The following is a 23,907-nucleotide window of genomic DNA, read 5'->3' on the forward strand; positions in this document are numbered from 1 at the left end:
AGCTTAACAACAGAGCCTAGACTTTTAGCCTAAATGATATAATATTAATCAACACTCAAATAACAAATTGTATGAAAACATGTAAACTGCACATAAGGCAATTTTTGCATTAACATGTTTTTACTCTAATTTGTTATTGTTATATAATAATTTAACGTTAAACAGTTGCTGTTATTTTCATGACAACTATTTTAAACATACATTAAATAATCAAGATATCATAAACAGGTTAAGTAAAATATAATATGTAGGCTAATATATAGCATTTATTTAGTGAAAGAGTTAGCAAACCAGCAAGCTGTGGATACCGAATGACTTGCCTGAGGTAAATATAAAGGTATGTGAAAAACTAAGCGTTTTATTGACGTATTTCCACTGTTGAAACACTGATTGAGTGTTTTCACGAGTTATGATGCCTTTCAGTAAGTATACTGTATCTTTCAACATACCTTCGGTTGTCCATTCATGTTTATTCTGTAACTGAGGAAGAGATGATCGCGCTCCGCGTTGCCGCATGCATACAGTGATATCTGTCACGCCACATCTAAGAGCGCCAAAACGGCATTTATTGTTTGCATTTCGTGATCAAATAGACATAATTTGAAAGATTACACCTTGCTTATTATCAAAAGTAACAAAACACTGAGCTTATTGCGATTATATGTGGTTAATGGTGGTTAGGCAACAGCCCTGTATTCGTTGTGTACACATAACACATGAGGTGCAATGAGCCGGGGCTGGGCGGGGCAGCAGGGGGCGGGGCGTGTTCGGTTCGCCATGAGAGTATCGCGATACGTATCGTGGGTGGTGTATCGCGGTTTTTCGGTTCGGTTCAAATATCGTTACACCCCTAGTATTTGCTCAAAAAATTTTTTGGATAATTTTTATCCCAAAAAGTTACGGACTGCAGCTTTAATGTCTTAATACCTTTGAAATATGAAAATTAAAATGACTAATAAAAGATTATGACAGAATTATTACTACCATAAAAAATAAGAAAGTCTAACGCAACCACTGAGCACAACTGTGCCTCCGGCGACCCGAATTCGATTCTCGGCTCTAGGTCCTTTGCCGATCCCGTTCCTCTCTCTATGCTTTCCTGTCTGATCTCTACACTGTCCTATCCAATAAAGCCATACAAAACAATAATAACACATTAAAAACTAGCACATTTAATCATGTGCGTAAATGGCATAGTGGATTTTCCAAACGACAAGATGTTACACAACCAAAGATGTGTATATAGGTCAGAAATAAAATAGAATTTAAAGATAGAAGAACAGACAAATACAAATAAAATAGAAATAAAACAACCAATATATATAATATATACTACAGCAGCCTAATGTAATATTTTCCATACTATCTTCATCTGGGGGCTTTTCTCTACACATATTGATTAATTTATTTCAATCAATTTGATTAATTAATCAGAATTAAATGTAAATAATTCAGTTAAAACATGTAAACGAATCCTAATAATGATAATGATAATTGCTAATTAAGATTCTTGTGACTAAAAGCACCTACAGTCTAAACAGCAAGTTTGATGATGATATGTTCAGAGTTCAAAAGTTCTCTCACCTGATAATGACACACTGGTTCTCACGATCAATCATCATGTTTCTATACATGTTATCGGCTAGAGCGTAAATATGAGGAGGGTTCTCATACTGAGCCTGAGAGAGAGGGAGAAATGGAGAAAATCAGATACATTTCATAATTTACATTAAGGTTCATATTTAGGATGGCCTGAGCTCAGATTTATAAATAAGCTACTGTGTGGCATATGAGTAAAAACAGATTCAATGGTCTTTGCTGTAGCCTCCACAAGCTAATGATTATTGACAGCAACCATAAGCTTGATGAGGAGCCAAGACCTCTGGGCAAGCGTGGTTGAGAACATAGACCCGTACATGCTGTTCTGTGGAGGTATAGCCAGGTGGCTTCAATGGGTAAGGCAGGCCTGTGCACTTTTCTGATTAAGAATGCAGCTGCTAAAAGCTGCACCACACCTACACACTTAAAAATCATTACTGAAACTATTATATTATTATTTCCCATGGCTAGAGCTTTTACAACAAAACTGTTTCTTGAACACCATAGCAGTGTTATTTTAGTATTATTATTATATACTATTATAGTATTTATTATACTATTATAGCACTATTATATATTTTGAATTAGCTTTTATTTTTATATTTTCAGCTTTGATTTTCATTTAAGTTTAAGTTTTAGTAATTTAGCTATGTCCCTTTGTAATTTTTATTCATTTTTTAAAAATATTTATATTTAGCTGTATTTTTTTTTTTTAGTTTTAGTAATTTTAGTACTTCAACTTATTTTATTTCAGTTAGTTGCCAAGGCAATATTTCTATTTCAATTTGTTTCTAGTTTTAGTTTTAAAAATATATATTTTTTAGTATTTATATTTGATTTGATTTCAGATTTATTTCAATTAATGAAAATAATTGTTTAATAGTTTTAGTTATCAATAACACTGCACCACAGTAAACAGTCTATTCTGGATCAGGACTAAACTTCAGGAAAGCATAAAAGACAACTTACTGCGCCTTGGTACATCTCTATTTCTTTGTCCCCAAAGTAAGGCATTTGTTTGAAAGGGTTTATTGAGATGAGTACAGGACCAATGTATGTCTGCAGGAGAAAGTCAAGGCTCAAAAGATTGTGAAAGAAAAGGTTGCAGTAAAGGGACAGTTTACTTCAAAAGCCTAATCTGTATGACTTTCTCTTTCCTGTTGAACACACACACACACACACACACACCACACACACCACACACACCACACCACACACACACAAATGTCCATATAATGGACGTCAATGAGACCCAATGTTGGTTTGGTACCAAAATGACTTTCATTATGTGGACAAAAAACAGTTGAAATGTTAATTATCTTCTTTTGTGTTCCAAAGAAAGTCATACAGTTTTGGAGTGTCATGATCATGAGTAAATGATGACAGAATTTTCATTTGTGGATGATTAACTATTTCTATACAAAATCTCTCTCTCTCTCTCTCTCTCTCTCTCTCTCTCTCTATGTGAAACTGTTAGATTGAAAACTCTCTCTGAAAACTATTAGAGGTTTAGCATTCACAATTGAGGAAAACCTCTTGGACCATTTTACTCATTGTGGTTGTTAATACTCAGAGAGTATTCATAAAACTTTGGCTGGACTGGCAGATGAAAAATGGCCTGAGTGTGAATAATGGACTGGTGACATCAGAGTTATATGTGGCTGCAGTGAAGATTTTGGTTAATGGGTCAGAGCCTTATTAAGATGCTGTTGCTCTCTCCTCTGAATGCAATGGGAAGGGAACAGCCGGCAGTGAGTGATTGGAGCTATTTGGCCGCCTGGCCCGAAGTTGCTCACTGCAAATAAAGGAAGTATTGAGCCTGGCATGCTGTGACCTCATTTCCATATGCTGCTGACTGGAACACTTTGGTGTTGTTGCTATTTTCTGACCACAATCACAGGACTGATTTGGGACCAAAATGGCCAGAGTCTGCTAAGACTCCATAAACCTAATAAGGGCAGAAAATAGAAATACACTGCTAGTGAGGTTTTCATCAAGAAATGCTGCGATTTATCAAGAAGGTCATTTTTAGTGCCAGTAATGTGTGCTGAATTAGACATGAACCCTGCCAAGTACATTGGGTTCAAATAGAAGAGAGGTAAACCAGCATTCTTTGGCTGCCTTCAGCAATCTAAGCTCTCAGCATCACACATGCGGCTTTGATCAAAAACAGTCCCTGCTACTGTGGGAAAATAGGACAACATGTTTTTGGAAGTTGTACCAGAGTTTAAGGACAACTTTCGTCACCGTTAAATGTCAGTGTTTAGTGAAACTTTAGTAAAAATAAACACAATCAAGATGTAATCTTCACTCAAGTAGATGGAATCCAAGAACAGTTTTCTAGTGAGCCACAGGAAAACATCCATCAGCAAAGACCTCCCTATTTAGGACTATTTTCATATCAGATTAAGATATAAGCAAGTTAGACAAAGAGACCAAAGCTGGACAAGGATACAAAAATAAAGTCATCCATGTATCTCTTCTTGAGGTTTTCTACAATGGCATCCTCGCTGATCTTGGAGAGCAGCACCATGTCATCCACTCCACTCTGCTTGACATTGTGGCTTTGCCAGTGGTACCGGTAGTGTCCCCGGCTCCCCTGTGAAAGAAAACACAAACAAGAAACTCTCGTTAGACTGTATACACACCCATAGCTTTTGTGTAGCTAGCTGGCAGAAACTGAATTAGCATATCCCAAAGGCAACACTAGACATTCCATGACTAGATTTCCCTTTAAGGATAGCATCATATTTTTAATGTTTAAATACTTTCTCTCATCCCAAAGTTATTGTACAGAGACAACTGTAAGAAAGCCATTAGACATAGTTTGACTTCCCAGAAGAATGTAAACATTGCACCTCTGTTGATTTTTTTTAACACTTCCTGTGATTGTTCAATTAACTTTTTCTAAACTAATGAGTATGAGTTTTGGGCGGTTTAGCAAGGAATAATGGTGGTATAGCAAGCCTGTCCATGTGGTACCTAACCAACAACAACTACCTTGTCAGTTGTCACTAAAAAATGCTTCAAAAACTTAACTTAAAAAAAAGCCTAAAGGTTGTTTGTTAGTCTTAGCTGGTTTAAGATGGCCTACAAGTCCTACCAAGCTGGTGATTAACTAGCAACCTGAAAATGGCACAAAATGGCTCTAAAACTAGCCAGCAGACCAACTAAATAGTGTTGTTATTATTGTTAACTAAAACTAAAACTTTGTACTCAATTTTTCGGTAATTGAGGCTGAAATAAAATATAAACATTACACGAAAAACTTAGACTTCAAGAAACTAAAAATTAGAAATGTTGCCTCGAATTTAATAAGGTTAAACTAACTCTAAAATGACTAAACCTGAATTAACGTTATATAAATATATTATTAAAAGCACATAAAAATGACTAAAACTGAAATGACTAAAACTAAAATTGAAAAATAAAACTAATTCAAAATATTAATAAATACTACAGCAGTAAAATAACACTGCAACTAAGACCAGTGAACCAGCTAAGGCTGGTTTAAGATGTTTTTATCGGAAGGGTATGAATGAATTTCTATTTGATGTTGTGATCCTTCCACACTGATATCATGTTATTATTAGCCATATTTAAAGTATCATGAAAACCCCAATGGACCGAACTACCTTTTCGCCTGTACAGTGGCAGATGGGGAGTTAGGAAGTTGAATAGTTTTATGCCGCCACTGACAGAGACATTACATACTTTACTTCCATTCTGAATCTCATTCAGTCATGAACACTGATAAACAGTACATTGCTGCTGAGTCTGACAACAGTTAATGTGAGCAAACCGTCCACTCAGCGAAATGACCACGTCCAATTCCCCGCCTGCAGCACTTTTAACACAGCTCGTTCTTTTTCACCGCAGCAGATGTTGATTTTGTTTTTCTAAACCGATGAAAAGTGCATGGTCAGGAGTCTCCCTAAAGCTCCTTGAGTACTACAAACACTTCTTTTGATCTTCTCCTGATGTTCTCACAATTTCTCCTCTTCTCCCTTGTCCCCCTTTTTACCTACCTTCCCATTTCAGTCTCCTTCTGCTTTCGCTCTAGTAATGTTTTTGCAGAGGGTGTGTCTCCAGAGAGCTTGGGTCATTCATCATGGGACGTGAGTCAACGGCTTCTGGCTACCGTTCTGAGGTCACAATGGCCCTGCCATGAGGAACCGGCCACTTACTCAGAACGACACAAAGCCTCAAGTGCATTTGACAGGACATCAAAAGAGATGCGTACAATGAGTGTGACTCAAGAAAGGAGGTCAGATACAGAAAGAGAGCCAGACAGACACAAACAGTGAGTGCACCGCTTTGGAGAGCACATGATCCAAACGCACTGCTGTTTTAAACATTTTCCTCTGTTATGTTCAGTCATAGTGCATTTTGTATGATTTGAAGGCCACATTTGTCTATTCTTTTCTTACAGCAATTTTCCCAAGCTGAAGAATGCCATGACAATGATATGAGGTAAACTGGAAAGTCATTTAACATTCTCAAAATTGTACATTCCACAGACTGAAAATCTCTCAATCTAGCTGCGCAGGAAAGTAGAAGCAGACCAAGTATGGAAGATTTTTTTCCTCCCTTGAAGGACTAATTAACTTGCCATCGTAAACGAGCACAGTACAAGTTCGAGGTAAATTACAGGAAAATAAAGAAACACAATAACCGCTGAACACCATGACAACATATAAGGTACTTCACCTGAACATTATTAGTAGTGGTATACCTCAAAAGCAATTAAGGAGGAAAGCAGCGTTTTAAACAGAACAGTAAGCACTTCTTTCAGATCTTTACAGACTGTTTTGTTTAGTTTATTTTTGCATATATAACAGAGAGAGAGTTCATTGTCCTGTGGCTGTTTTTCTAATTCTACTGAACCCTTTCTTTCACAGTGTTTAAGTTCACATCACTGTCACACCACAGGACACAGAAACACCTGAAAAGGATCTTCAATCCCAGAAGGTGTTCCTTATAAACTGTGAGCCAAAGCAAAGACAAGCAAAACAGGATGCTATATATGTGAACACAAAATGACTTAACTGGGACTTAAATAATAATAATAATAATCATCATCATCCTAATATGAAGACATCACTGGTTGGCTTAGCATAATCTTTTACTGTTCGCTCATTTGTAGCATATTTAATGTGAAAAGTCCTACATATTCTGTTCCCTCATGCATTGAACTAATCTAATTGGCAAACAATTAATTTAACCACATAACATTGGTCAAAAACACGATTACAAAGGACTAGACAAAGCACATCACCATCATTTTACTCTCCTCCTTCTAGAGAATGACCACACCTACTGTCCCAAACTCAAAGTTATAGACCACACAAAGTTAGGCAAAAGAGAGAAAACTGCATCTCTGCTTTTAAAGAGCTATAGTTGCTCCCACTAGGCTTATTTAGGGATGAAAATGTTCCGTTTTGTAAAGGAACACCGGAAACCAGGGAGGCTAAAGTTCACTAAGCTTGTGCTGTGGTTCACCCAGGAACAGCAGGCATCATTTACACCATGACAAACATGATACCCATCTGCACCAAGCAAGGTCAAAACCCCAAACTCCCTGGGAAGGCATAAATCAGGATTTTAAATAAAACTTAGCATACAACATCTCAACCCCATCTACTTTACATTAATGCTCACTCACTATTAGAAACAGTGGGAAGATAACAGCTCTGTAAATACAAGTTGTAAATATGAAATAAGAAAATGCGAGTATGAAATCAACGATCTTTCGGACATGACTTGAATGGACCATGTTATACCACTTTGCCATGGATGACGGCAAATAATCTGGATATACAGTACTTGACCGATAAATGGTGGAATTGACCAAGCATAATCAAGTAATCCAAATGGCTGCATAATAAATGAGGAAATTCATGGTGTTAATTGACTAAGGAGCAGCTGTGTAGTCAATGTAATGTGATTCTCCATACTGTTGAATGGCACATCGGGAGAGTATATACTACTAATGAGGGAGGCTACAATAACATCATCATCCTTCCAACTGAGTCTCACTGGCGTCACATATGAACACAGATGAAGATCTGCCCTTCATTATACCCACTTATGTGTGTGGCAGTTGAGAAAATGTACAACTGTACAAAAACATTCCCAAAAGAAAAAATGCTTCATTCATAAGAAGGAGGAGAGAAAAATCCATTGTTCTGCTTGTAAGACCCTGCCAGAGAATACCTTACAGATCATTTCCACACTGTAATCCTACAGCAGTTGAAAAACGTCAGCAGCACCAGTCTTAGATCCATACTGACATGGCAGGCCGTTCCCTCATGCAAATACCATTGCCTTATATGGAGAGTGTGGAGAAGAGCGCAGACTCAGCCACAGGAAATGGCTGGGTTTGATTCAATAAGGCGGCAATTTTTTTCACCTCCTTAACCATCTGGATATCACACAGAGGACCTGCATCCACACAAGGATGGCAGAGCTGAAGTGGGATCAGGTTAGCCCTAGTCTTTTACTCTGAAGTGACTGAGAAAGCTGAAATCACCCAGAATCACTGTATGCATCTCAACTGAAAATATTATGAAATGAGTGAATACAATCAGAATGCAGTTAAAGCTACAAGACAGACACAGTCTGGTTCTCCGTTTAATGCATTTAGCATATGGCCCAGAGTACTGCGGTTTGGCTGAGAATCCAGCTCAGAGCTGGCAGTGCTAATAGCAGATTAAGGTAGGAATGCGTAATGAAGTTTGAGAGCTATTTCAGGAATCCTTTTCAACATATTACAGATCCACATTTCTGTTTAAGTCACTTTGGCCTAGATGAAAAAGACATTCTAGTGTTTTCTAGTGAAAGTTTTAGTAAAACAATTCTAAATACCTGTAAAACAATTCTAAATAGCAGTAAAGTCAATAAATAAAGAAATAATATCAAATAATGTTGGAGTAAATCATGACGTCTGTCGCCAATTAGACTATACTCTTTACGAGATTACTTGTAAACTCTCCACGTGAAGAGGTTATTATCTGCATATGCCAGTGCACCGGTCCTGACCACACAGCGCATAATTTGAGAGGTGGTACGTGAACCCATTTGGATTCACCTCAGAATTCTCTATTACAAAGCTGTATGCAAAGTAACACAAAACAAAAGGGCAATTAATAAAGAGCATTCAGAAACTTATAAATGTTTTTAAGTAAAAAAAATGTCTGTATTAAAGAAAACAAAAAAATGTCTCCCTACAGTAGTTAATCTTGTTGCTAAGAATTAAGGTAAAATATTCTAAATAAGGGTGAACTGAGTTGGGACTTCATAACAGATAGTTCACTTAAAAACAAAAATATTCTGTCATCATTTAAGCCGGGCTCAGACTAAGGGAGTTTTTAAACCCTAACCACAGATTATAAAATCTGGTTGCATCACACACATAAGGAGAATCTTTACAGATTTTCTTCTCTCAAATCTCAAATATGCACACACTACAATATTTGAAAATTGTGGCTTATCACACACTACAAGATATTATTTAGATTATCATGCCAGAGGGATCACCTGCACGATCTCACCTGCATCGGATATAAACAAAATGGATATTGTGTGTTCTTCAGAGAGAACTGGAGATGAGATTTAACTGCAAATTTTAAATCTGTTAACAGTAGCATGCTAGTTAAACCAGATTAGATTAACCAAAGGATTACGGGTTTGAAATGACATTAGGCTAAGTAAATAATGAAAAACATTTTTTGTTGTTGGGTGAACCATCTCTTAGGCCATGTTTACACCTGGTATAAGATACGTTTTGGTCGATCGGATCACAAGTATGAAACAAATACCAGTTTACACCTGGTATTTCAATCCGTCTCTTTTGTCCACTTTTAATCATTTCTGTCCTGATTTCTTCGATGGGAGGGTCTATGGGTAGGTAAATGTATGGGCTTTTTTAGATGTGAGCGCGTGTTAGAAATCAGGAATGGTAAGAGAACATTGTGCTTGGTATGTTTTTTGTCTTTAAACCATATTTGGGGCTTCAGTCGACAAAGTTTAAATCCCGTCTGGCTAGCGCACTTCCCATAATGTTTATGTGTTAGGTCAGTAGGCGGAGAGTAGATGGTCGAACGCTTTCGACCACATGAGTGTTTACACTATGAAAGCAATCCGGTCAAATGTGTTTTCGACTACCTCTGGAAGTGGACGAAATTGGACAAGCTCAAAACATTTTAGACCCCGTTTACACCTGTATTTAGCGTCATCCACTTGTGCTCGGATTAACCGAAAGGCATCTTAAAGGTACCGTAGGTGATTCTCTGCAGAAACATTTTTTGTTATGCTGGTTGAAAGTCTCCTCATATCCTGATAGAAATCAAGTGGTCTAAATGTATTTTTATAAATATATGTCGTCTGTGGAAGGCGTATGACCATAGAATGTTCGTTCAATCGCTGCGTTCGATCCGAACGGTCCTATCAATGTGTGTTTGCATACTACTGCGCAGGCTGTTCACGCAGACATAAGTCATCAGTGCGTTCACGTACGCTGTGCAGACAGAGCGAGAATGGCATGCAAGCAGCAACAACAACCAGACTCTCATCAGTGAACCCCTGGCATGCAATAAATATTATTACACACTAACAAGTTTTGCTAGCTAAACAAACCGAAAACTTGCTGCAACTAATTCTGTTTTTAAGAATTTGTTTACGTTTGGTATTGTAGTATTGTTACTAACTGTACTATAAAGTTTTCTCACCAGTGAATGACACGATGTATTGCAGTAACGTTGCCTCCGGTCTTCTGGCCTGTGCACGTTCATGCTTTCAGGAGGAGTGGCTTTAGACGGCGATTTGCAGGGAGGGTGGGACGCTTTTAGTGCTATCAGGCTAAAGTTAGCATTTTCCCAGATGTCCTACTGCACCTTTAATACCAGGTGTAAACAGGACCTTAGAACTTCTGAAGAAAAACAAGGCCATAAACAAAAATGTAATAATTCATGGAGCCAGTCACTGACTGTAATTTGTACTTGCCTTTATGCCAATGTATTATTTAGTTTTGCAAGAAAGTTAGTGAGTCTTGCAAGCTGATACCATCTGTCTAAATTCTCCATCAATACTCTATGTAAACAACATATGTCCTTTCTGACCCCTGGGTCATTACCAGTACAGTAAATCCCGTCCAATCAATTCCTCAAAAGACAACCATTGACAGTCTGATGGATTATAACTGAATTTTGGCATGATAATGAAAGAAAAAAATTAAAGTACAAGTGTGACTATAAGCCCTTTGAATGTGACTCCAATGGTGATCTTCAACAATGTCAGAAGGGAATCAATACTGATGAGTATCCCAGGCCAAAATGTAAAAGTGTAGACACTTCATACAGCCCTTACAATCTTAAGTGGTCCTGGAAAATGTGCGACAGAAATAATCCCAGCCTGGACTATGTTCAAGGTGGTTGTCCTTCATTCTGAGTGGTAGTAAACCCTGGACACAGACACAACAGGCTAGTAAATTCACCACTGCAATGTGATGAAGAGAAACAGGCCCATCCATATCCAGACTGAAAACACTCAAGGCACAAATAGTCTCAACTGCTGAAAAAAAAAACCCTCAATGCTGTAACACTACAGTGAGGTTTCAAACAAAGTACCAAGCCCAGAGATTAGATTAATCATATAGGTGTGCAATAACTTTAAACACGTTACACATTCAAAATAAGTCATCATACATTTTTGGTGATTTGGAAAAGGGATTTTGTTTTCTAGCATGACATAATCAAGCTGTAATTAATCTCAGTGACTAGATGTGGAGTAAAATACCTCTAGGGGCGTTGGTCTGGGTAACGGAGATTGCTGGAGAGAACACCCAGAGGAGCAGAGAGAGCTTTCTGGGTAAGAAATGGCAATGAAGGCAGGGCTGAGTCTATAGCGTCTCTCCAGAGACAGCAAACACAGAGGGTTTGTGTAAACCGAGATAGGAGTGGCTCTGAAGCGTCTGGCTACCGCCGGGAAACTCTGTGCCAAAGTTTCCAAGTTCAGCACAGCCATATTATTTCTGCCTGCTTTTGAAGGCAGTGGAAAAGAATGTAGCACATTCTGTCTGATGGGGAAGTCTGGAACGCCATCATTTTCCCTGAAGTACACATAGAGATGGATTATGTTTAGACTAGGATTCTAAAAACAGTGCTGAAATTCTAATAGCGCAGCTAATGAGACAAGGTGACGCTGCATCATCATCATACAGACAGCCGTTTTTAAACTCGGGATCAAGGAAGTCATCTCATCTCCTGAGTCTGACAGTTCAATATATACCAATCATTGTATTTCCAATTCATGTTCAATACACTTGCCAAAATATATCTATATATCTATGATAAATATCTGTGATTGGCATCCCACACTCCTTTTAAGATGGACCTTTGCTAAAATCTTCAACTAACTGCACAATGTGATGGCTGATCAGAAGAAATTAGTTTAGTTTAGAGTGTGTATTTTTAATATTCATTTGGAGGGAGTTTTCTCCCTTGGATGTGACAGTACATTTGGGTGGTCTTGGATTGTAAACTGTAGCTAGATAAAAATACATATGCTTCTTTAACAAGGTTTGTTTTTCCAGAATAAATTATAAATATCCAGTTTTTAAATGCTGGCCAAAAAAATCATCATCATCATCATCTAATTCTGTTTACTTTAAGCAAACTGAAGCCATGCAAACTGGCCAGTGGCCACTTGTCCTGCCACAACCAACTATGCAACAAATCCTATCACTTCATATGTATTTTTTCATTTCTCAATATTTCTTGTTAAGACTAGAGACAATCAACTAGTTGATTAGTACTATTAGTTGACTACAAAAAACAAAATAATTTTTTTGTCATCTTGTTGCCAAATATTTCGGTTGACTATGAGAACTTGTAATATATGCCCATGCTTTAAAGTTAACCTTTATATTCTGCTTAGAAGCAGTCATGGCTTATGGATCCTCTAATTGTCTGCTTTTTAAAGATACATGACAAGAGATCTCCCCAGATGTACACCAATGAATAAATAAAAGCCTATGGCTATGTTCATGGGGCAGATTTATGGTTATATGGTGTGCTTTGTACCTTTTAGAGAGTGCAATCTCTCCAAGGATGAATATCAGGAAGGCTTTTACTGTGTTTGATATCCCACACAAAGACAAGCAGATAATAACCATTTCATGCAGCTTCTTGTGTACACAAACAAATGCCACCTCGTCATTTGGTTCAAAATAAAGGAGTGTCTCACAGAGGAGGCTGACCAAGAAATTCAAGTAATAAAAGAATTTCCATACCCGTTTTGTGTTTCCACAAAGGACCTTGCAACAAGAATCAATATTTACTTGAGAGCCAAACTCTTAAAGGGATAGATCACCTAAAATTTAAAATTCTGTCATCACTTAGTCACCCTCATGTCATTCCAAACCTGTATGACTTTCTTATGGTGAAACAAAAAAGAGGATTTTTTGAAAAATATCTCAAAGTTTCAGTAGGGTGCAATGTTCTGTGAACCTCATTGACTTTCAAAATATCTTTTTTTAATGTTCCGCAGAAGAAATAAAATGTCATACAGTTTTGGGACAACATTAAAGGGATAGTTCGGCCAAAAATGATATTTAACCCATGCATTACTCACCCTCAAGCCGTTCGAGATGCATATGTCAATCTTGTTTCAGACGAACACATTTTCAGTTATTTTAGAAAATGTCTTAGACCCTTCAGTGGATATAATGTGAAGCAATGGGGTCCACCTCCTTCAAGTCCCAAAATGTGCATACATCCTTCACAAAAGTAATCCATCCGGCTCCAGGGGGATAAACGAAGGCCTTCTGAGGGTAATCCGTGCTGTTTTGTTGTAAAAATATACATATTTAAAACTTTATAAATGAAAATATCTGACTTCCGGCAACGATCGACGCGCGTTCACGGGTGATGGAAGTCTGCGTACGAGGTAGGACGTAGGGTAGGAACCGTCGTGACGTAGAACGAACGCGCCAGCGCAGCCAGAGTGCAGAGCAAAACAAAACACTTCCATCACCCGTGAACGCGCGTCGATCGTTGCCGGAAGTCAGATATTTTCATTTATAAAGTTTTAAATATGTATATTTTTATGACAAAACCACACGGATTACCCTCAGAAGGCCTTCGTTTATCCCCCTGGAGCCGGATGGATTACTTTTGTGAAGGATGTATGCACATTTTGGGACTTGAAGGAGGTAGACCCCATTGCTTCACATTATATCCACTGAAGGGTCTAAGACATTTTCTAAAATAACTGAAAATGTGTTCGTCTGAAACAAGATTGACATATGCATCTCGAACGGCTTGAGGGTGAGTAATGCATGGGTTAAATATCATTTTTGGCCGAACTATCCCTTTAAGGTAAGTAAATTATGACGCCATTTTCATATTTTAGCTGAACTATCCCTTTAAGAGCAGCATTCATGGTACCTACCGTACTACAAGTGTTCGGTATAGCATAAATAACTTCTGCCTCATAAAACTGTCCCGTCAAAACAAATTTTCCACAGATTCACAGAGATACAACACAACATAGGGGCCACATTACCAGCCCACATGTGAAGCCTGTAATGAGTTCATTAATCAAAGTCAGGCATGTGTGGGAACTTGATTAAACACAACAGTGAAGCCCAAGTAACCTCAAGCTATTTCGCTGCTGTCTATTTTGAGCTGATCTTTAAGAATCAAGAGCCCTGACTGAGCAACACCCTCGAGCACACCTACATAGAAATGAGGAGAATGCGTTTAAATGCATAACCGTATAGACCGGGTATGGAAGGGCCAGTCGGACAGGTCTATGGCAGTGGTGTTTGTCAACGTCATCCTTTCAAACTGATCTAATATCAGTACAGTTCTCACGTCTACCGTAATTATATAGGCAGGGTGAAATAGGTAGGGAGACTCAGCGGGATGGTTTGCTGTGGTCAGGCCTGTGTGCACGAGTTACTCACGATGGCAGACTCAGGGAAGAGTAAACAGAACCAGCAGAGGAATGTTTCGGATCAGGGGCTCTTACACATAGCCAACGGGAAATGGGAGCTGGCAAGTGACGAGAAGAAATCTCCCAGTTTCCAACTGAGTAATGGTTCTGATCAGAAACAGCCAACCAAGATCTCGCATTAGTGCCGCTGCCAAGCACACAGCTCCATCACTCTGTTAGTCAGACAGCTTTAATTTACTTAATTACTGAGGTTAAATGAAAGTACCTTTGCATTCATGTAAATAATTGTCCAATACTGTTTCAGGATGTGGAACAGGTCATGTTGTGTTATATAAAACATGTTTTATTACATTATATTACATGTTATATTAAAATGACGACTTATGTATTAATTTGGGAATGTGTTGATTTATTTTTTGCATAACACCAAAACATCAACATTAGCCATCTTTTATAATAATTTTTTTAATTCTTTAGACTTAAAGCTGCAGTCCGCAGTTTTTCCTCTTTGTCACCATCTCTGTTCGAAATCTGCAATTGCAGTTATTCGCGGAATTATCAACTTTACGTGAGTTGTACCTCGGCATAGCACAGATGAATCCAATTGTTACAATCCAACAGTTTTGACCCCAACCCTTCACAATGTTTTGAGGAGACTGTGCGGCTGTCAGTCACCGCGACGGTGTGGATACGGGCATTCGGAATCACAGATTCTACTTTTTGGAAGTATGACCAACATAAGAATTTCCACCCTAAAATGTCATCTGAACAAGTAAGTAACATCCACTTTTGTTCTTCTGACCAACTAACTGAAAAAAATCATTGCAGTAAATCGCGCTGATTAAATCTAACGATCGTTTATCATATCACGTCAAATCGTGCAAATTATACTTTGTTCTCAAATTGTTAATGTTCAACATCAGCGTTGCGTTACTACATTTAAAGCCCTTCAGACATGTATCCTTGTTTTTGCATGGGCCCGGTTGCAGTCTCTTTTCCCAAACTCTCAGTCCAAAGTCATTTGCATTTTACAACGGGTGAATCTCTAGTTGTCACTGGTGATTGTCGTTTGAACCTTTCTGGATCCACCATCAAATTGATAAGTTTAATTATATCAAGTGTTGTGAGAAAAGGCTATAAATCTCCACCTCCAACATCCTCACTCGCAATATAGCCTACTAGCCGAGACTCCTTTATGTGTACAGATGTGACGTAACGACGCAAAGACATGCTCGAATTTCCCGCGGAAATCCACCGGTACCACTGGAATTAAAAACATTACTACAAGCATACCGTTTTGAATCGAGCTAAGGCAAGCAGATCGTTTTGAACACTGGCTGGTTATGTACTTGCTCAAAAATTTATTTTGGATAATTTTTAACCCAAAGTTACGGACTGGAGCTTTAAGGTGACAATTTCACCTTATCTTCTAATCTTCACCAATTACATAATATAATTACAGTTTTAAGTAATTTTTTATCTAAAAGACAATTATAAAAATACATTTTTAGTGTTATTTTTCGTTGCCAACACCAAATGATTTTGAGCTGTAGGTCTATGCCATCTTATTTTAAAAAAAGTTCCATAAAAACCTTACCCTCTCTTTTATGTTATATGTTTGTTCTGGTCAAGAAACTACTTCACCAAAATATTCAAATAAATCTTAAAAAACAAAACAAAATTAAACTTACAAAACTTAAAACAATTTGATTCATTGCTCTGACAAAATCTACATAACCCCAGCTATACCCTGTTACTTTGCATTAACTGAATATATAATGTGCTGAAAAACACATATTTGCATATTATAATCAGCATTCAGAATACAGAAATGTAAAGTTTGCACTATTGGTTTACTGCAAAAATAAGCATGTATTTTATTTACAACTATTTATTACTTATTTTGTCTATGAAGGACAGAAGCTGAACACATATGCTGACCTACTTAATGTATAATACGTGCTGTAGTGAAGGTCCGACAAATTGAGTTAAAGGGGTTTTGAAGTGAATGGTCACCCAAATACATGCCTCTAGCTTTTACGTAGCTCTTTCAGAGGTTTATCAAAAGCACAAATATTTACATTCCTCCAAACATGTGGATCAGGCACCGCACATGCTCAACTGTCTGATCTCTCAACTCATTTTGAAAATGACAAGAGTTCAAAGGCTCAGCAAGAGACTCAGCAAGAAGGAAAACATTTTTTCATTGTTTTAAGCATCAAAACAGTCAGAAATTATTTCAATTGTTCTGGCCCTCATTGCCTGACATTAATGAAACACTGAGTGTTTATACAATTGAGAGAAGTTTTCACCCATAATTCATTGCATTGTTGAAACAAGTGACTTTTTTCAATCATTGAAACTGCTAACCACTGAAAATAAGCTAAAGCTAATGACTAGAAAACTATATTAGCAACAGCTTTATCTGGCAATTGCTGATTGGCCCTCATATGAAAGAAGAGCTTTGTAAATCATACTTCCTCTGGGAAATGACACAGGATAAATATGGTTGGTCTCATGCACTGTGCAACATTAAGATGACCGAGGCAATTATGGGTCAGAATAAAGTCCTGTTCACACTGAAGATCTGATGGTTTCTAGCTTTTTATTCAGCTTTAATATTCAACAGCATTAGGCAGCATGTCACTGTCTGCACTCCCATTGGCTGCTGCTCCATCGCATCATCAGCATAAAGCTTTGAAAAATCTTATCTTGGCCAATTATAGTCATTCAAGTGGTCTGACTTGACAACTGACGCCAAAATCTATATTCAGTCTATATTCAAATCTTTAAACTCATTATTCCTTCATTGTTACCAATGTACCAATGTGTTGTCAATTACAACTCTACTATATATTTTGACAGCAGCTATGCACTGTTATCAATGTGAAATATTCGTGAATATTCGTGAATCTCAGATTGTGTATTTGAGCCAGGACATTTAGACATCTTAGTAAACTGAATTTCAGAGCACAATTTCCCATCAATAATAAAACATATGCAAATACATGACTAGGATACCGAGACTTATCATGTCAGTGAACAAATACTGTATGTCACAGGCTGCGCTGGAGGAAAAAGAGAAACATGGGTTCAAAGAGTCACGGGCAGTTTTGCAGATAAACAGAGACACTGTTGATCTAAAACTGACTGGTTTGAGGAAACATTGCAGTGATATTTGGGCCAGAAATGCATAACATGAGGGTGAAGGGTGTGGATTTTTTTTAATTTTATTTTTTTTAAAGTACGCTCTTCCTCATAACGTTTGTACTTGCACTCTTAAAAAAAGTTTTTTTTTCCCAACGATGCCATAGAAGAAACATTGTTGGTTCTCCAAGGAACCTGCCAATGAACAGTTCTTAACAGAACCTTTTTTCTAAGCGTGTAGAACATTTTACCACTATAAACAACCTTTTGTGCAATGGAAAGGCTCCACTAAAACCATTAAAAATAATGATTCTTTAATGACATCAATAGTTCCATAAAGAACCTTTCCATTGCACAAATGGTTTCTTATAGTGGAAAAGGGTTCTTTATATCATTACAATGTTCTTAACATCAAGAAAAAATGGTTCTTTTAAGAACTGTTCACTGAAAGGTTGTTTGGGGAACCAACATTTTTGGAACCTTTATTTTTAAGAGTGAAGGTTTTTCAAAAAAGAACCTTTACGTAAGTGTATGCCAGGAAAGAGACTGGGAATATGAAATAATAGCCTTAAAATGTTTTAATATAAATCCTCTTTTAAACAGAGCACTGTTATGACCTTGCCTGTAATGTTCTCACTTGCATTTATCTCTAAGGCATGTGAGAATATTTGAACACAAGTCATTCTGTAGCCCTGAGTTGAGTTTGCGGAGTAAACACAGCTTAGTCAGCCCGCGGTCACCTCAACAGAAACTATACAGCAGACAGAAACACAGAAACACCAGCTCATAACTCGTTGCTGTTTTCTAACATTTCTTCACAAACAAGAAAATGTAGTACAAATCTACAATATCCAACTACTAAATATCTGTTTCAATCATTATGGCTTTTATTGCAGTTTAAACAAATTATGAGCTGTTCTATCAGTAAGCAAACATCAGCCATGAATTTGCACATACTGTATATTATTAACTAGAGACTTTTTTTGCACGCATTCTGTCTGTTTATGAGGCACACAAGCATACTGTTTATCCACTCTCAAAACTGAACAATATTTGATACCATGTTTTCACCAGTCCTCTTGACCTGCTTTCAGAAGATGGTACCAGTGAACCCACATAAGAGACTAATTCAGATGAGAGAAACAGGAGAGGCAAGGTGAGAGGAGCCGAACGTGAGCTGGCAGGAGCGCAGTGATCTCATTTTACAGCTGACAGCACATCTCTCAAAAGCAACTCCTTAAGGAAACTGGGCCTGCTCTGCATTAGAGTCTAATCACCTTTTTATGCAGATGAAGTGAGATTTCACATGAGTAATCAAAAGAAAAATACTGTTAAAACCGTGGCCTAGTGGTTATAGCACCCATATCCAGATTGATTAAAGCACTCATTCTTTCTCCTTCTCTTCACCTATGAAGCATTGTTTTTGGTCTTTCTAAACTGCTTTTACCAATAAAATGTTTTTTGAAAAGTCTCATGCTTACAGAATGTAAAATAAAGTAAAAACTGCAATATTTAGAAATTCCTCCGGTACTTCAGTGTCACGTGATCCTTCAAAAATAATTATAATATGCTGATTCGGTGATCAAGAAACATTTCTTGTTTTGAAAATGCTGAAAACAGTTGTGCTTAATATTCAGTAAAAGAGTAAGAAAATGTGCTTTATAGCCTAAGCTGAGAGGTATCTGCATAAAAAAGCAGATACACTGCTGGCTAATCATAGGTCTGTAATGTCTGTATAAAAGGCGTTTATTGCGTTTATTCTTGTTTTGAGGATGCACTCTTGGCATTGCTTGAAGATCTTGCTGAGCGTGCTCTCAGACAAGAACGCGTCTTTAGAGAGTGTCATTTTTTGCTGAGTGTGACAAAAGAAATTGGGTGTGCGGAATGCCCTTATATAGAAATGGTTTTGGTGTTTTTTTATGTAAATGACTTACCTCGGGCACGCAGTCACTCATTTAGAATACTCCAATTCATAAACATTAGAACGAGGTTAAGAACAAATTAATACGCATACGCACGTATTGTGAATTAGGCCGAAAGTTTTGGTGAGAAGTTCGTATAAATATGAATTATTAGTGAATGAGACCCACTGACCCTACACTTTTTTGAACAGTAGTGTATGTGCACAGGGGCGCTGTAATATGGGGGGGGGGGCACTGATCAAAGAGAGGGCCTGACGGTGAACATCCCTCACCGGAACATGATCACGAATTCTACAGAGGCGCCTCTGTATGTGGAAGGCTTGTAGGTGATGAGGCACTAGAGTTCAAAAAAATTACTTTCATGATCTCAAGAAAGTGACTTCACTTCACATTTTACATGGCTGAAGTCAATAGAAACCACCATTCAAAGAGTCACCACACAAAAAAAGAAGGGCAAATATGTTAATCAACATATGGTGCACATCACAAAGAAAAGGTCAATAGAGATTTTTCAATTAAGGGTTTATTTCAGTCTAACTGATGTTTTCCTTCATCCTTTTCAACTTGTTCAGTAAACAAACCACATAAATCTTAACTTGAGCACATCAGTGGATATTATCTTTTATATCTAAACTACTGGGAGTGAAGTTCTGAATTGGATGTTTTTAACAATCTCAGTTAAGTGTAGTTCAGAACCAACAATAAAACAGCATCAAAGAGGCCAGCTGATATTGAGGGATATTCATTGCCGTGACTGGAATATGTTCATGTACAAAAATAACCCCACTAAATGAAAGGACTGACTCATGGGGACCACAGATGTCAGCCATCCTGCTAGATCTTTCTCTTGTTTAGGTGAGGGCTGCTGACTCTTTCAGAAAGAGTCTGGATTCCTCAGCAATCCTGTGGCGGTGTGACATAGATGCTTTGAATAGGGGGATGTTACTCAGCATGTACCGCCCCTCTGCAGCTCTTAATGCAAAACATATGCTGCCATACTGACCTACTATTCAGGATCTGGCAGAGAAAGAAAGAGGACAAGAGGAGATGAAAAAAGAAAGTGAACCAAGCTACCATGCTACAGCTTAACCTTTAAAGCAACTTCTGAAGTATGGAGACCAAGCAAACGGGACCCAGGTAGACACTGGAGAGGAAACAAGAAGAACAATTGTATCTTGCTCTTGTGGCCTTGTGTTCAGCCTGATCGTGGGCAATATGGGCAAAAATGTCCTAATAAGACTATACACAAAGCTTTATGAATTATTTTTCTAAATACAGCAGATCAGGCATATAGGTAACTGAGAGTGATATTACATAATCAATCAAAATTGCTCTTTCACAGCTGGTATACATCATAAAATTGGGTACTGTTGTGTAACATACATTAACCGCTGGTTCAGTTTTCGGAAATCATTCCATATCCTTTGAGCTGTCATGAGTAAATAATGAGTAAAATGAGTAGTTTTGACAAACTTTGTAAACAAAATGAGTAGACTCATAAAGGATACTCTGACGTAAACCTGCAGTCAAAACAAACACAGCTCAAAACTCCACCTATTAACTACACACACACACACACACACACACACACATATATATATATATATATATATATATAATATATATATATATATGTATATGTATATATATAGTTTAGATGCCCGTAGGTCACACCGAGTTTGTGACATTAGAAATGGGTGGAATTTACAAGCAGGATAATATTAGAGAATAATGCTTGTACACACTAATCACTGATGGTTTTAGCCTCATTTATAGAAGATGTCAGAACATCTTAATGGATCACTTATAAGTATCTGTAATATGTGACCACATGAGCACAGCCAACCAGAAGTATCCTTTTCTTTACATGAAAATGCTTTATGAAGACCGAATTATAATATTGTAATACACACTAAATACCAGAGGCAGCACAGAGGCTATACAGAAAGGGTTTCTACCATATGTGCAAAGCCCAAGGGAAAACTAGTTCTACCGGGTACATGGCTTGCAGAGAATGTCTATGTGTGAGCTGAAGAGACGGCTGAACTGGATTTACTGGTTTTTCACCTGATCTGTAACAGTTCTTCACCAGCTGACAGGCCGAAAAGGACACTGAATGTGAGACAAGCAGGGTCTGTGAAAGCATCTTGCCATGGGATCTGGGATCATACAAAGCCGAAAACAATCAAGCGTAACATATTGCTTGAGGAGCTATGAAAAACGGTGTCGTTTTCCACCAAAACAAGAGGAAACGGTCTCATTGTGGACACACGAATAAGCACACACACTTATTCAAAGCAGAACCCAACCCATCCTTATGGGCATGAGTACGGAAGTGAGTTTCACATGCGACTACATCAACCTGCATCTCTCTGTGTGCTGTAACCATGGACACTAATGTGTGTAACTTGCAGTTTTCCACTATTACGTAACACTAAGTCAGGATGACATGAAAGAAAATGTTAATAATGAGTGAAGATCAAAATACTACAATGTGTGTAACTGCCACACTGATCTGAGAAAGTGAAAACATGATAGTGATCTCTATTGATTCAAGCATTTCTGAAGCCTCAATAAACATACAGTGCCAAAAAATATAAAATGAGAAACTGGGTTGTAACCGGCACCAGTATAAATAGCTACAACCTGTTCAGGAGGGCTGGGACAGGGAGGCTGTTTCGGTCTAAGTGAACAAGAGATGGAGGGCAAACAATAGCTGAATATGACACCCAACCCAACTGAGGGTGTTTGTCCAGTATCCAGACACCACCTTCATGATAATATCTTCATAATAATAACGTGGCCATAGAATAAAAAATGTATCTTAAATTGTGCATAAGGTGCATTTACAAATCCCTGATAGGCCTATATTTAAATGTCTGTAATTCCTCTAGAATGAAGAAAAATGTTTAGTAGAAGTTTGTACTTGTTTTGACCACACTGAAAAGCTTTTTATCTGAATTTTAAGCATTTATGATGCCAAGTAGGCTACATATATTATTAGCCTAAAAGATTTCGTTAATGGTCACATCCATAGGGATGAGACTATAGAAAGAAGTTGAAAATAATAACACCAAGCATCAGCATTCTGCATGTCGATAAGGATGCTCGAAGCAGTAGCCTATATCTCTTACGTTTATCTCTGTAGGCGATAGGCGACTGTGATGAGAAATAGATTTTCACTCACCATTTTTTATTCGTTTCTCACAGCGCAGCAGATCTTCTGTTATAATCCGTTTTGTAACTGTTTATTAAGTTAAAATAAACCTCTTGAAATTATCGGTGTGATGTCACTGTCTCTTTTGGCCTCTCGTGCTGTTTAATGTCTCCTCAGGACCAGTGTCGCCGCTCCATAATAGTGTAGACACCGCACCGGTAAACTCGAGCGCACTGACTGACTGTACTGCAGTGAGCGTCTACTCTACAATACAAAGTTCAACTTTGTGGCTGCTGCTGCTTGACGGAATCAAAGAGGCAAACAACCCATAAATGGAGAATTTCGTGCGTTGCCTTTGGCCAATAGGAGCGCCGCGCAGCGCAGCGCGTCATTCCGAAGGGAATCCCACCAGATGATTTCAGGCGTATTAAAGCGTGTCCTATATGCGCAGTGTGGCTGCGTAAAATAAATGACTACATCACTGCAATGAACTACTAGGTAGAATGCAATATTATTTTAATATTTACTTTAAAAAGCAAATTGTATTGTTGTATGTATGTATAAAATGGTGTATGTTATAGTAATCTCTATTTATGTATTTATAGATTTTAACCTTTTATTTTGTCAGTGATTTTGATGTCACATTCAATAAAAAAAGCTTACAACAGGATGTTTTTTCTATCCAGTTCAAATCCAGGTTTTTTATGCAAGGTCATTAAAAAAATCAATATTTATATTTATATAAAGTATATTCTTCTTCTTCATATTATTATTATTATTATTCAATAAATGTATATAGTGTCAATTCATCATTACATGCATATTCAAATTTTACAAAAATCTTTCCCCAGCCATAACCATGTAAGCTTGGTTACATGGTTATGTAAGCTTAGCAGATCATTTTTAAAAGGGGAACCTTAAAAAAAAAGGGGGAAACTGAGTGGCTGCTCACTGCAGAGCCATGGGTGGAGCGTGAAGTCCAGCTCCCCCTCTCTAGATGTAATTTGGGCGTAATGGTGTCCAATCCTGCTCCTGGAGGGCCACTGTCCTGCAAAGTTTAGCTCCAACCCCAATAAATACACCTGAACCAGCTAATCAAGGCCTTAGGCATACTACAGTAGAAAC

General features: G+C 37.7%; 1 protein-coding gene across 1 annotated transcript; it reads right to left on the minus strand.

The window, feature by feature from the left end:
- Positions 1 to 1,571: 1,571 nt before the first annotated feature.
- Positions 1,572 to 23,091, minus strand: LOC130078591 (unconventional myosin-Ie). Its single transcript, XM_056244148.1, has 4 exons — positions 22,813 to 23,091; positions 4,055 to 4,198; positions 2,569 to 2,658; positions 1,572 to 1,679 (listed from the first exon to the last, which is right to left on the minus strand). Exons 1-4 carry the CDS (start codon positions 22,813 to 22,815, stop codon positions 1,581 to 1,583), a joined length of 336 nt encoding a protein of 111 aa, XP_056100123.1. The 5' UTR covers positions 22,816 to 23,091; the 3' UTR covers positions 1,572 to 1,580.
- Positions 23,092 to 23,907: the final 816 nt, after the last annotated feature.

The sequence above is a fragment of the Rhinichthys klamathensis genome, unplaced genomic scaffold (assembly GCF_029890125.1).
Source record: "Rhinichthys klamathensis goyatoka isolate OS25496 unplaced genomic scaffold, OSU_Roscu_1.1 h1tg000931l_1, whole genome shotgun sequence".
In the NCBI taxonomy this organism is placed as follows: domain Eukaryota; kingdom Metazoa; phylum Chordata; class Actinopteri; order Cypriniformes; family Leuciscidae; genus Rhinichthys; species Rhinichthys klamathensis.

Coding starts and splice junctions, on each gene's coding strand:
- LOC130078591 (XM_056244148.1), bottom strand. Junction 2,659..4,054: donor ACATGGATGACTTTATTTTT/GTATCCTTGTCC, acceptor TTTCTCCTGCAG/ACATACATTGGTCCTGTACT. Junction 1,680..2,568: donor TAGAGATGTACCAAGGCGCA/GTAAGTTGTCTT, acceptor CCTCTCTCTCAG/GCTCAGTATGAGAACCCTCC.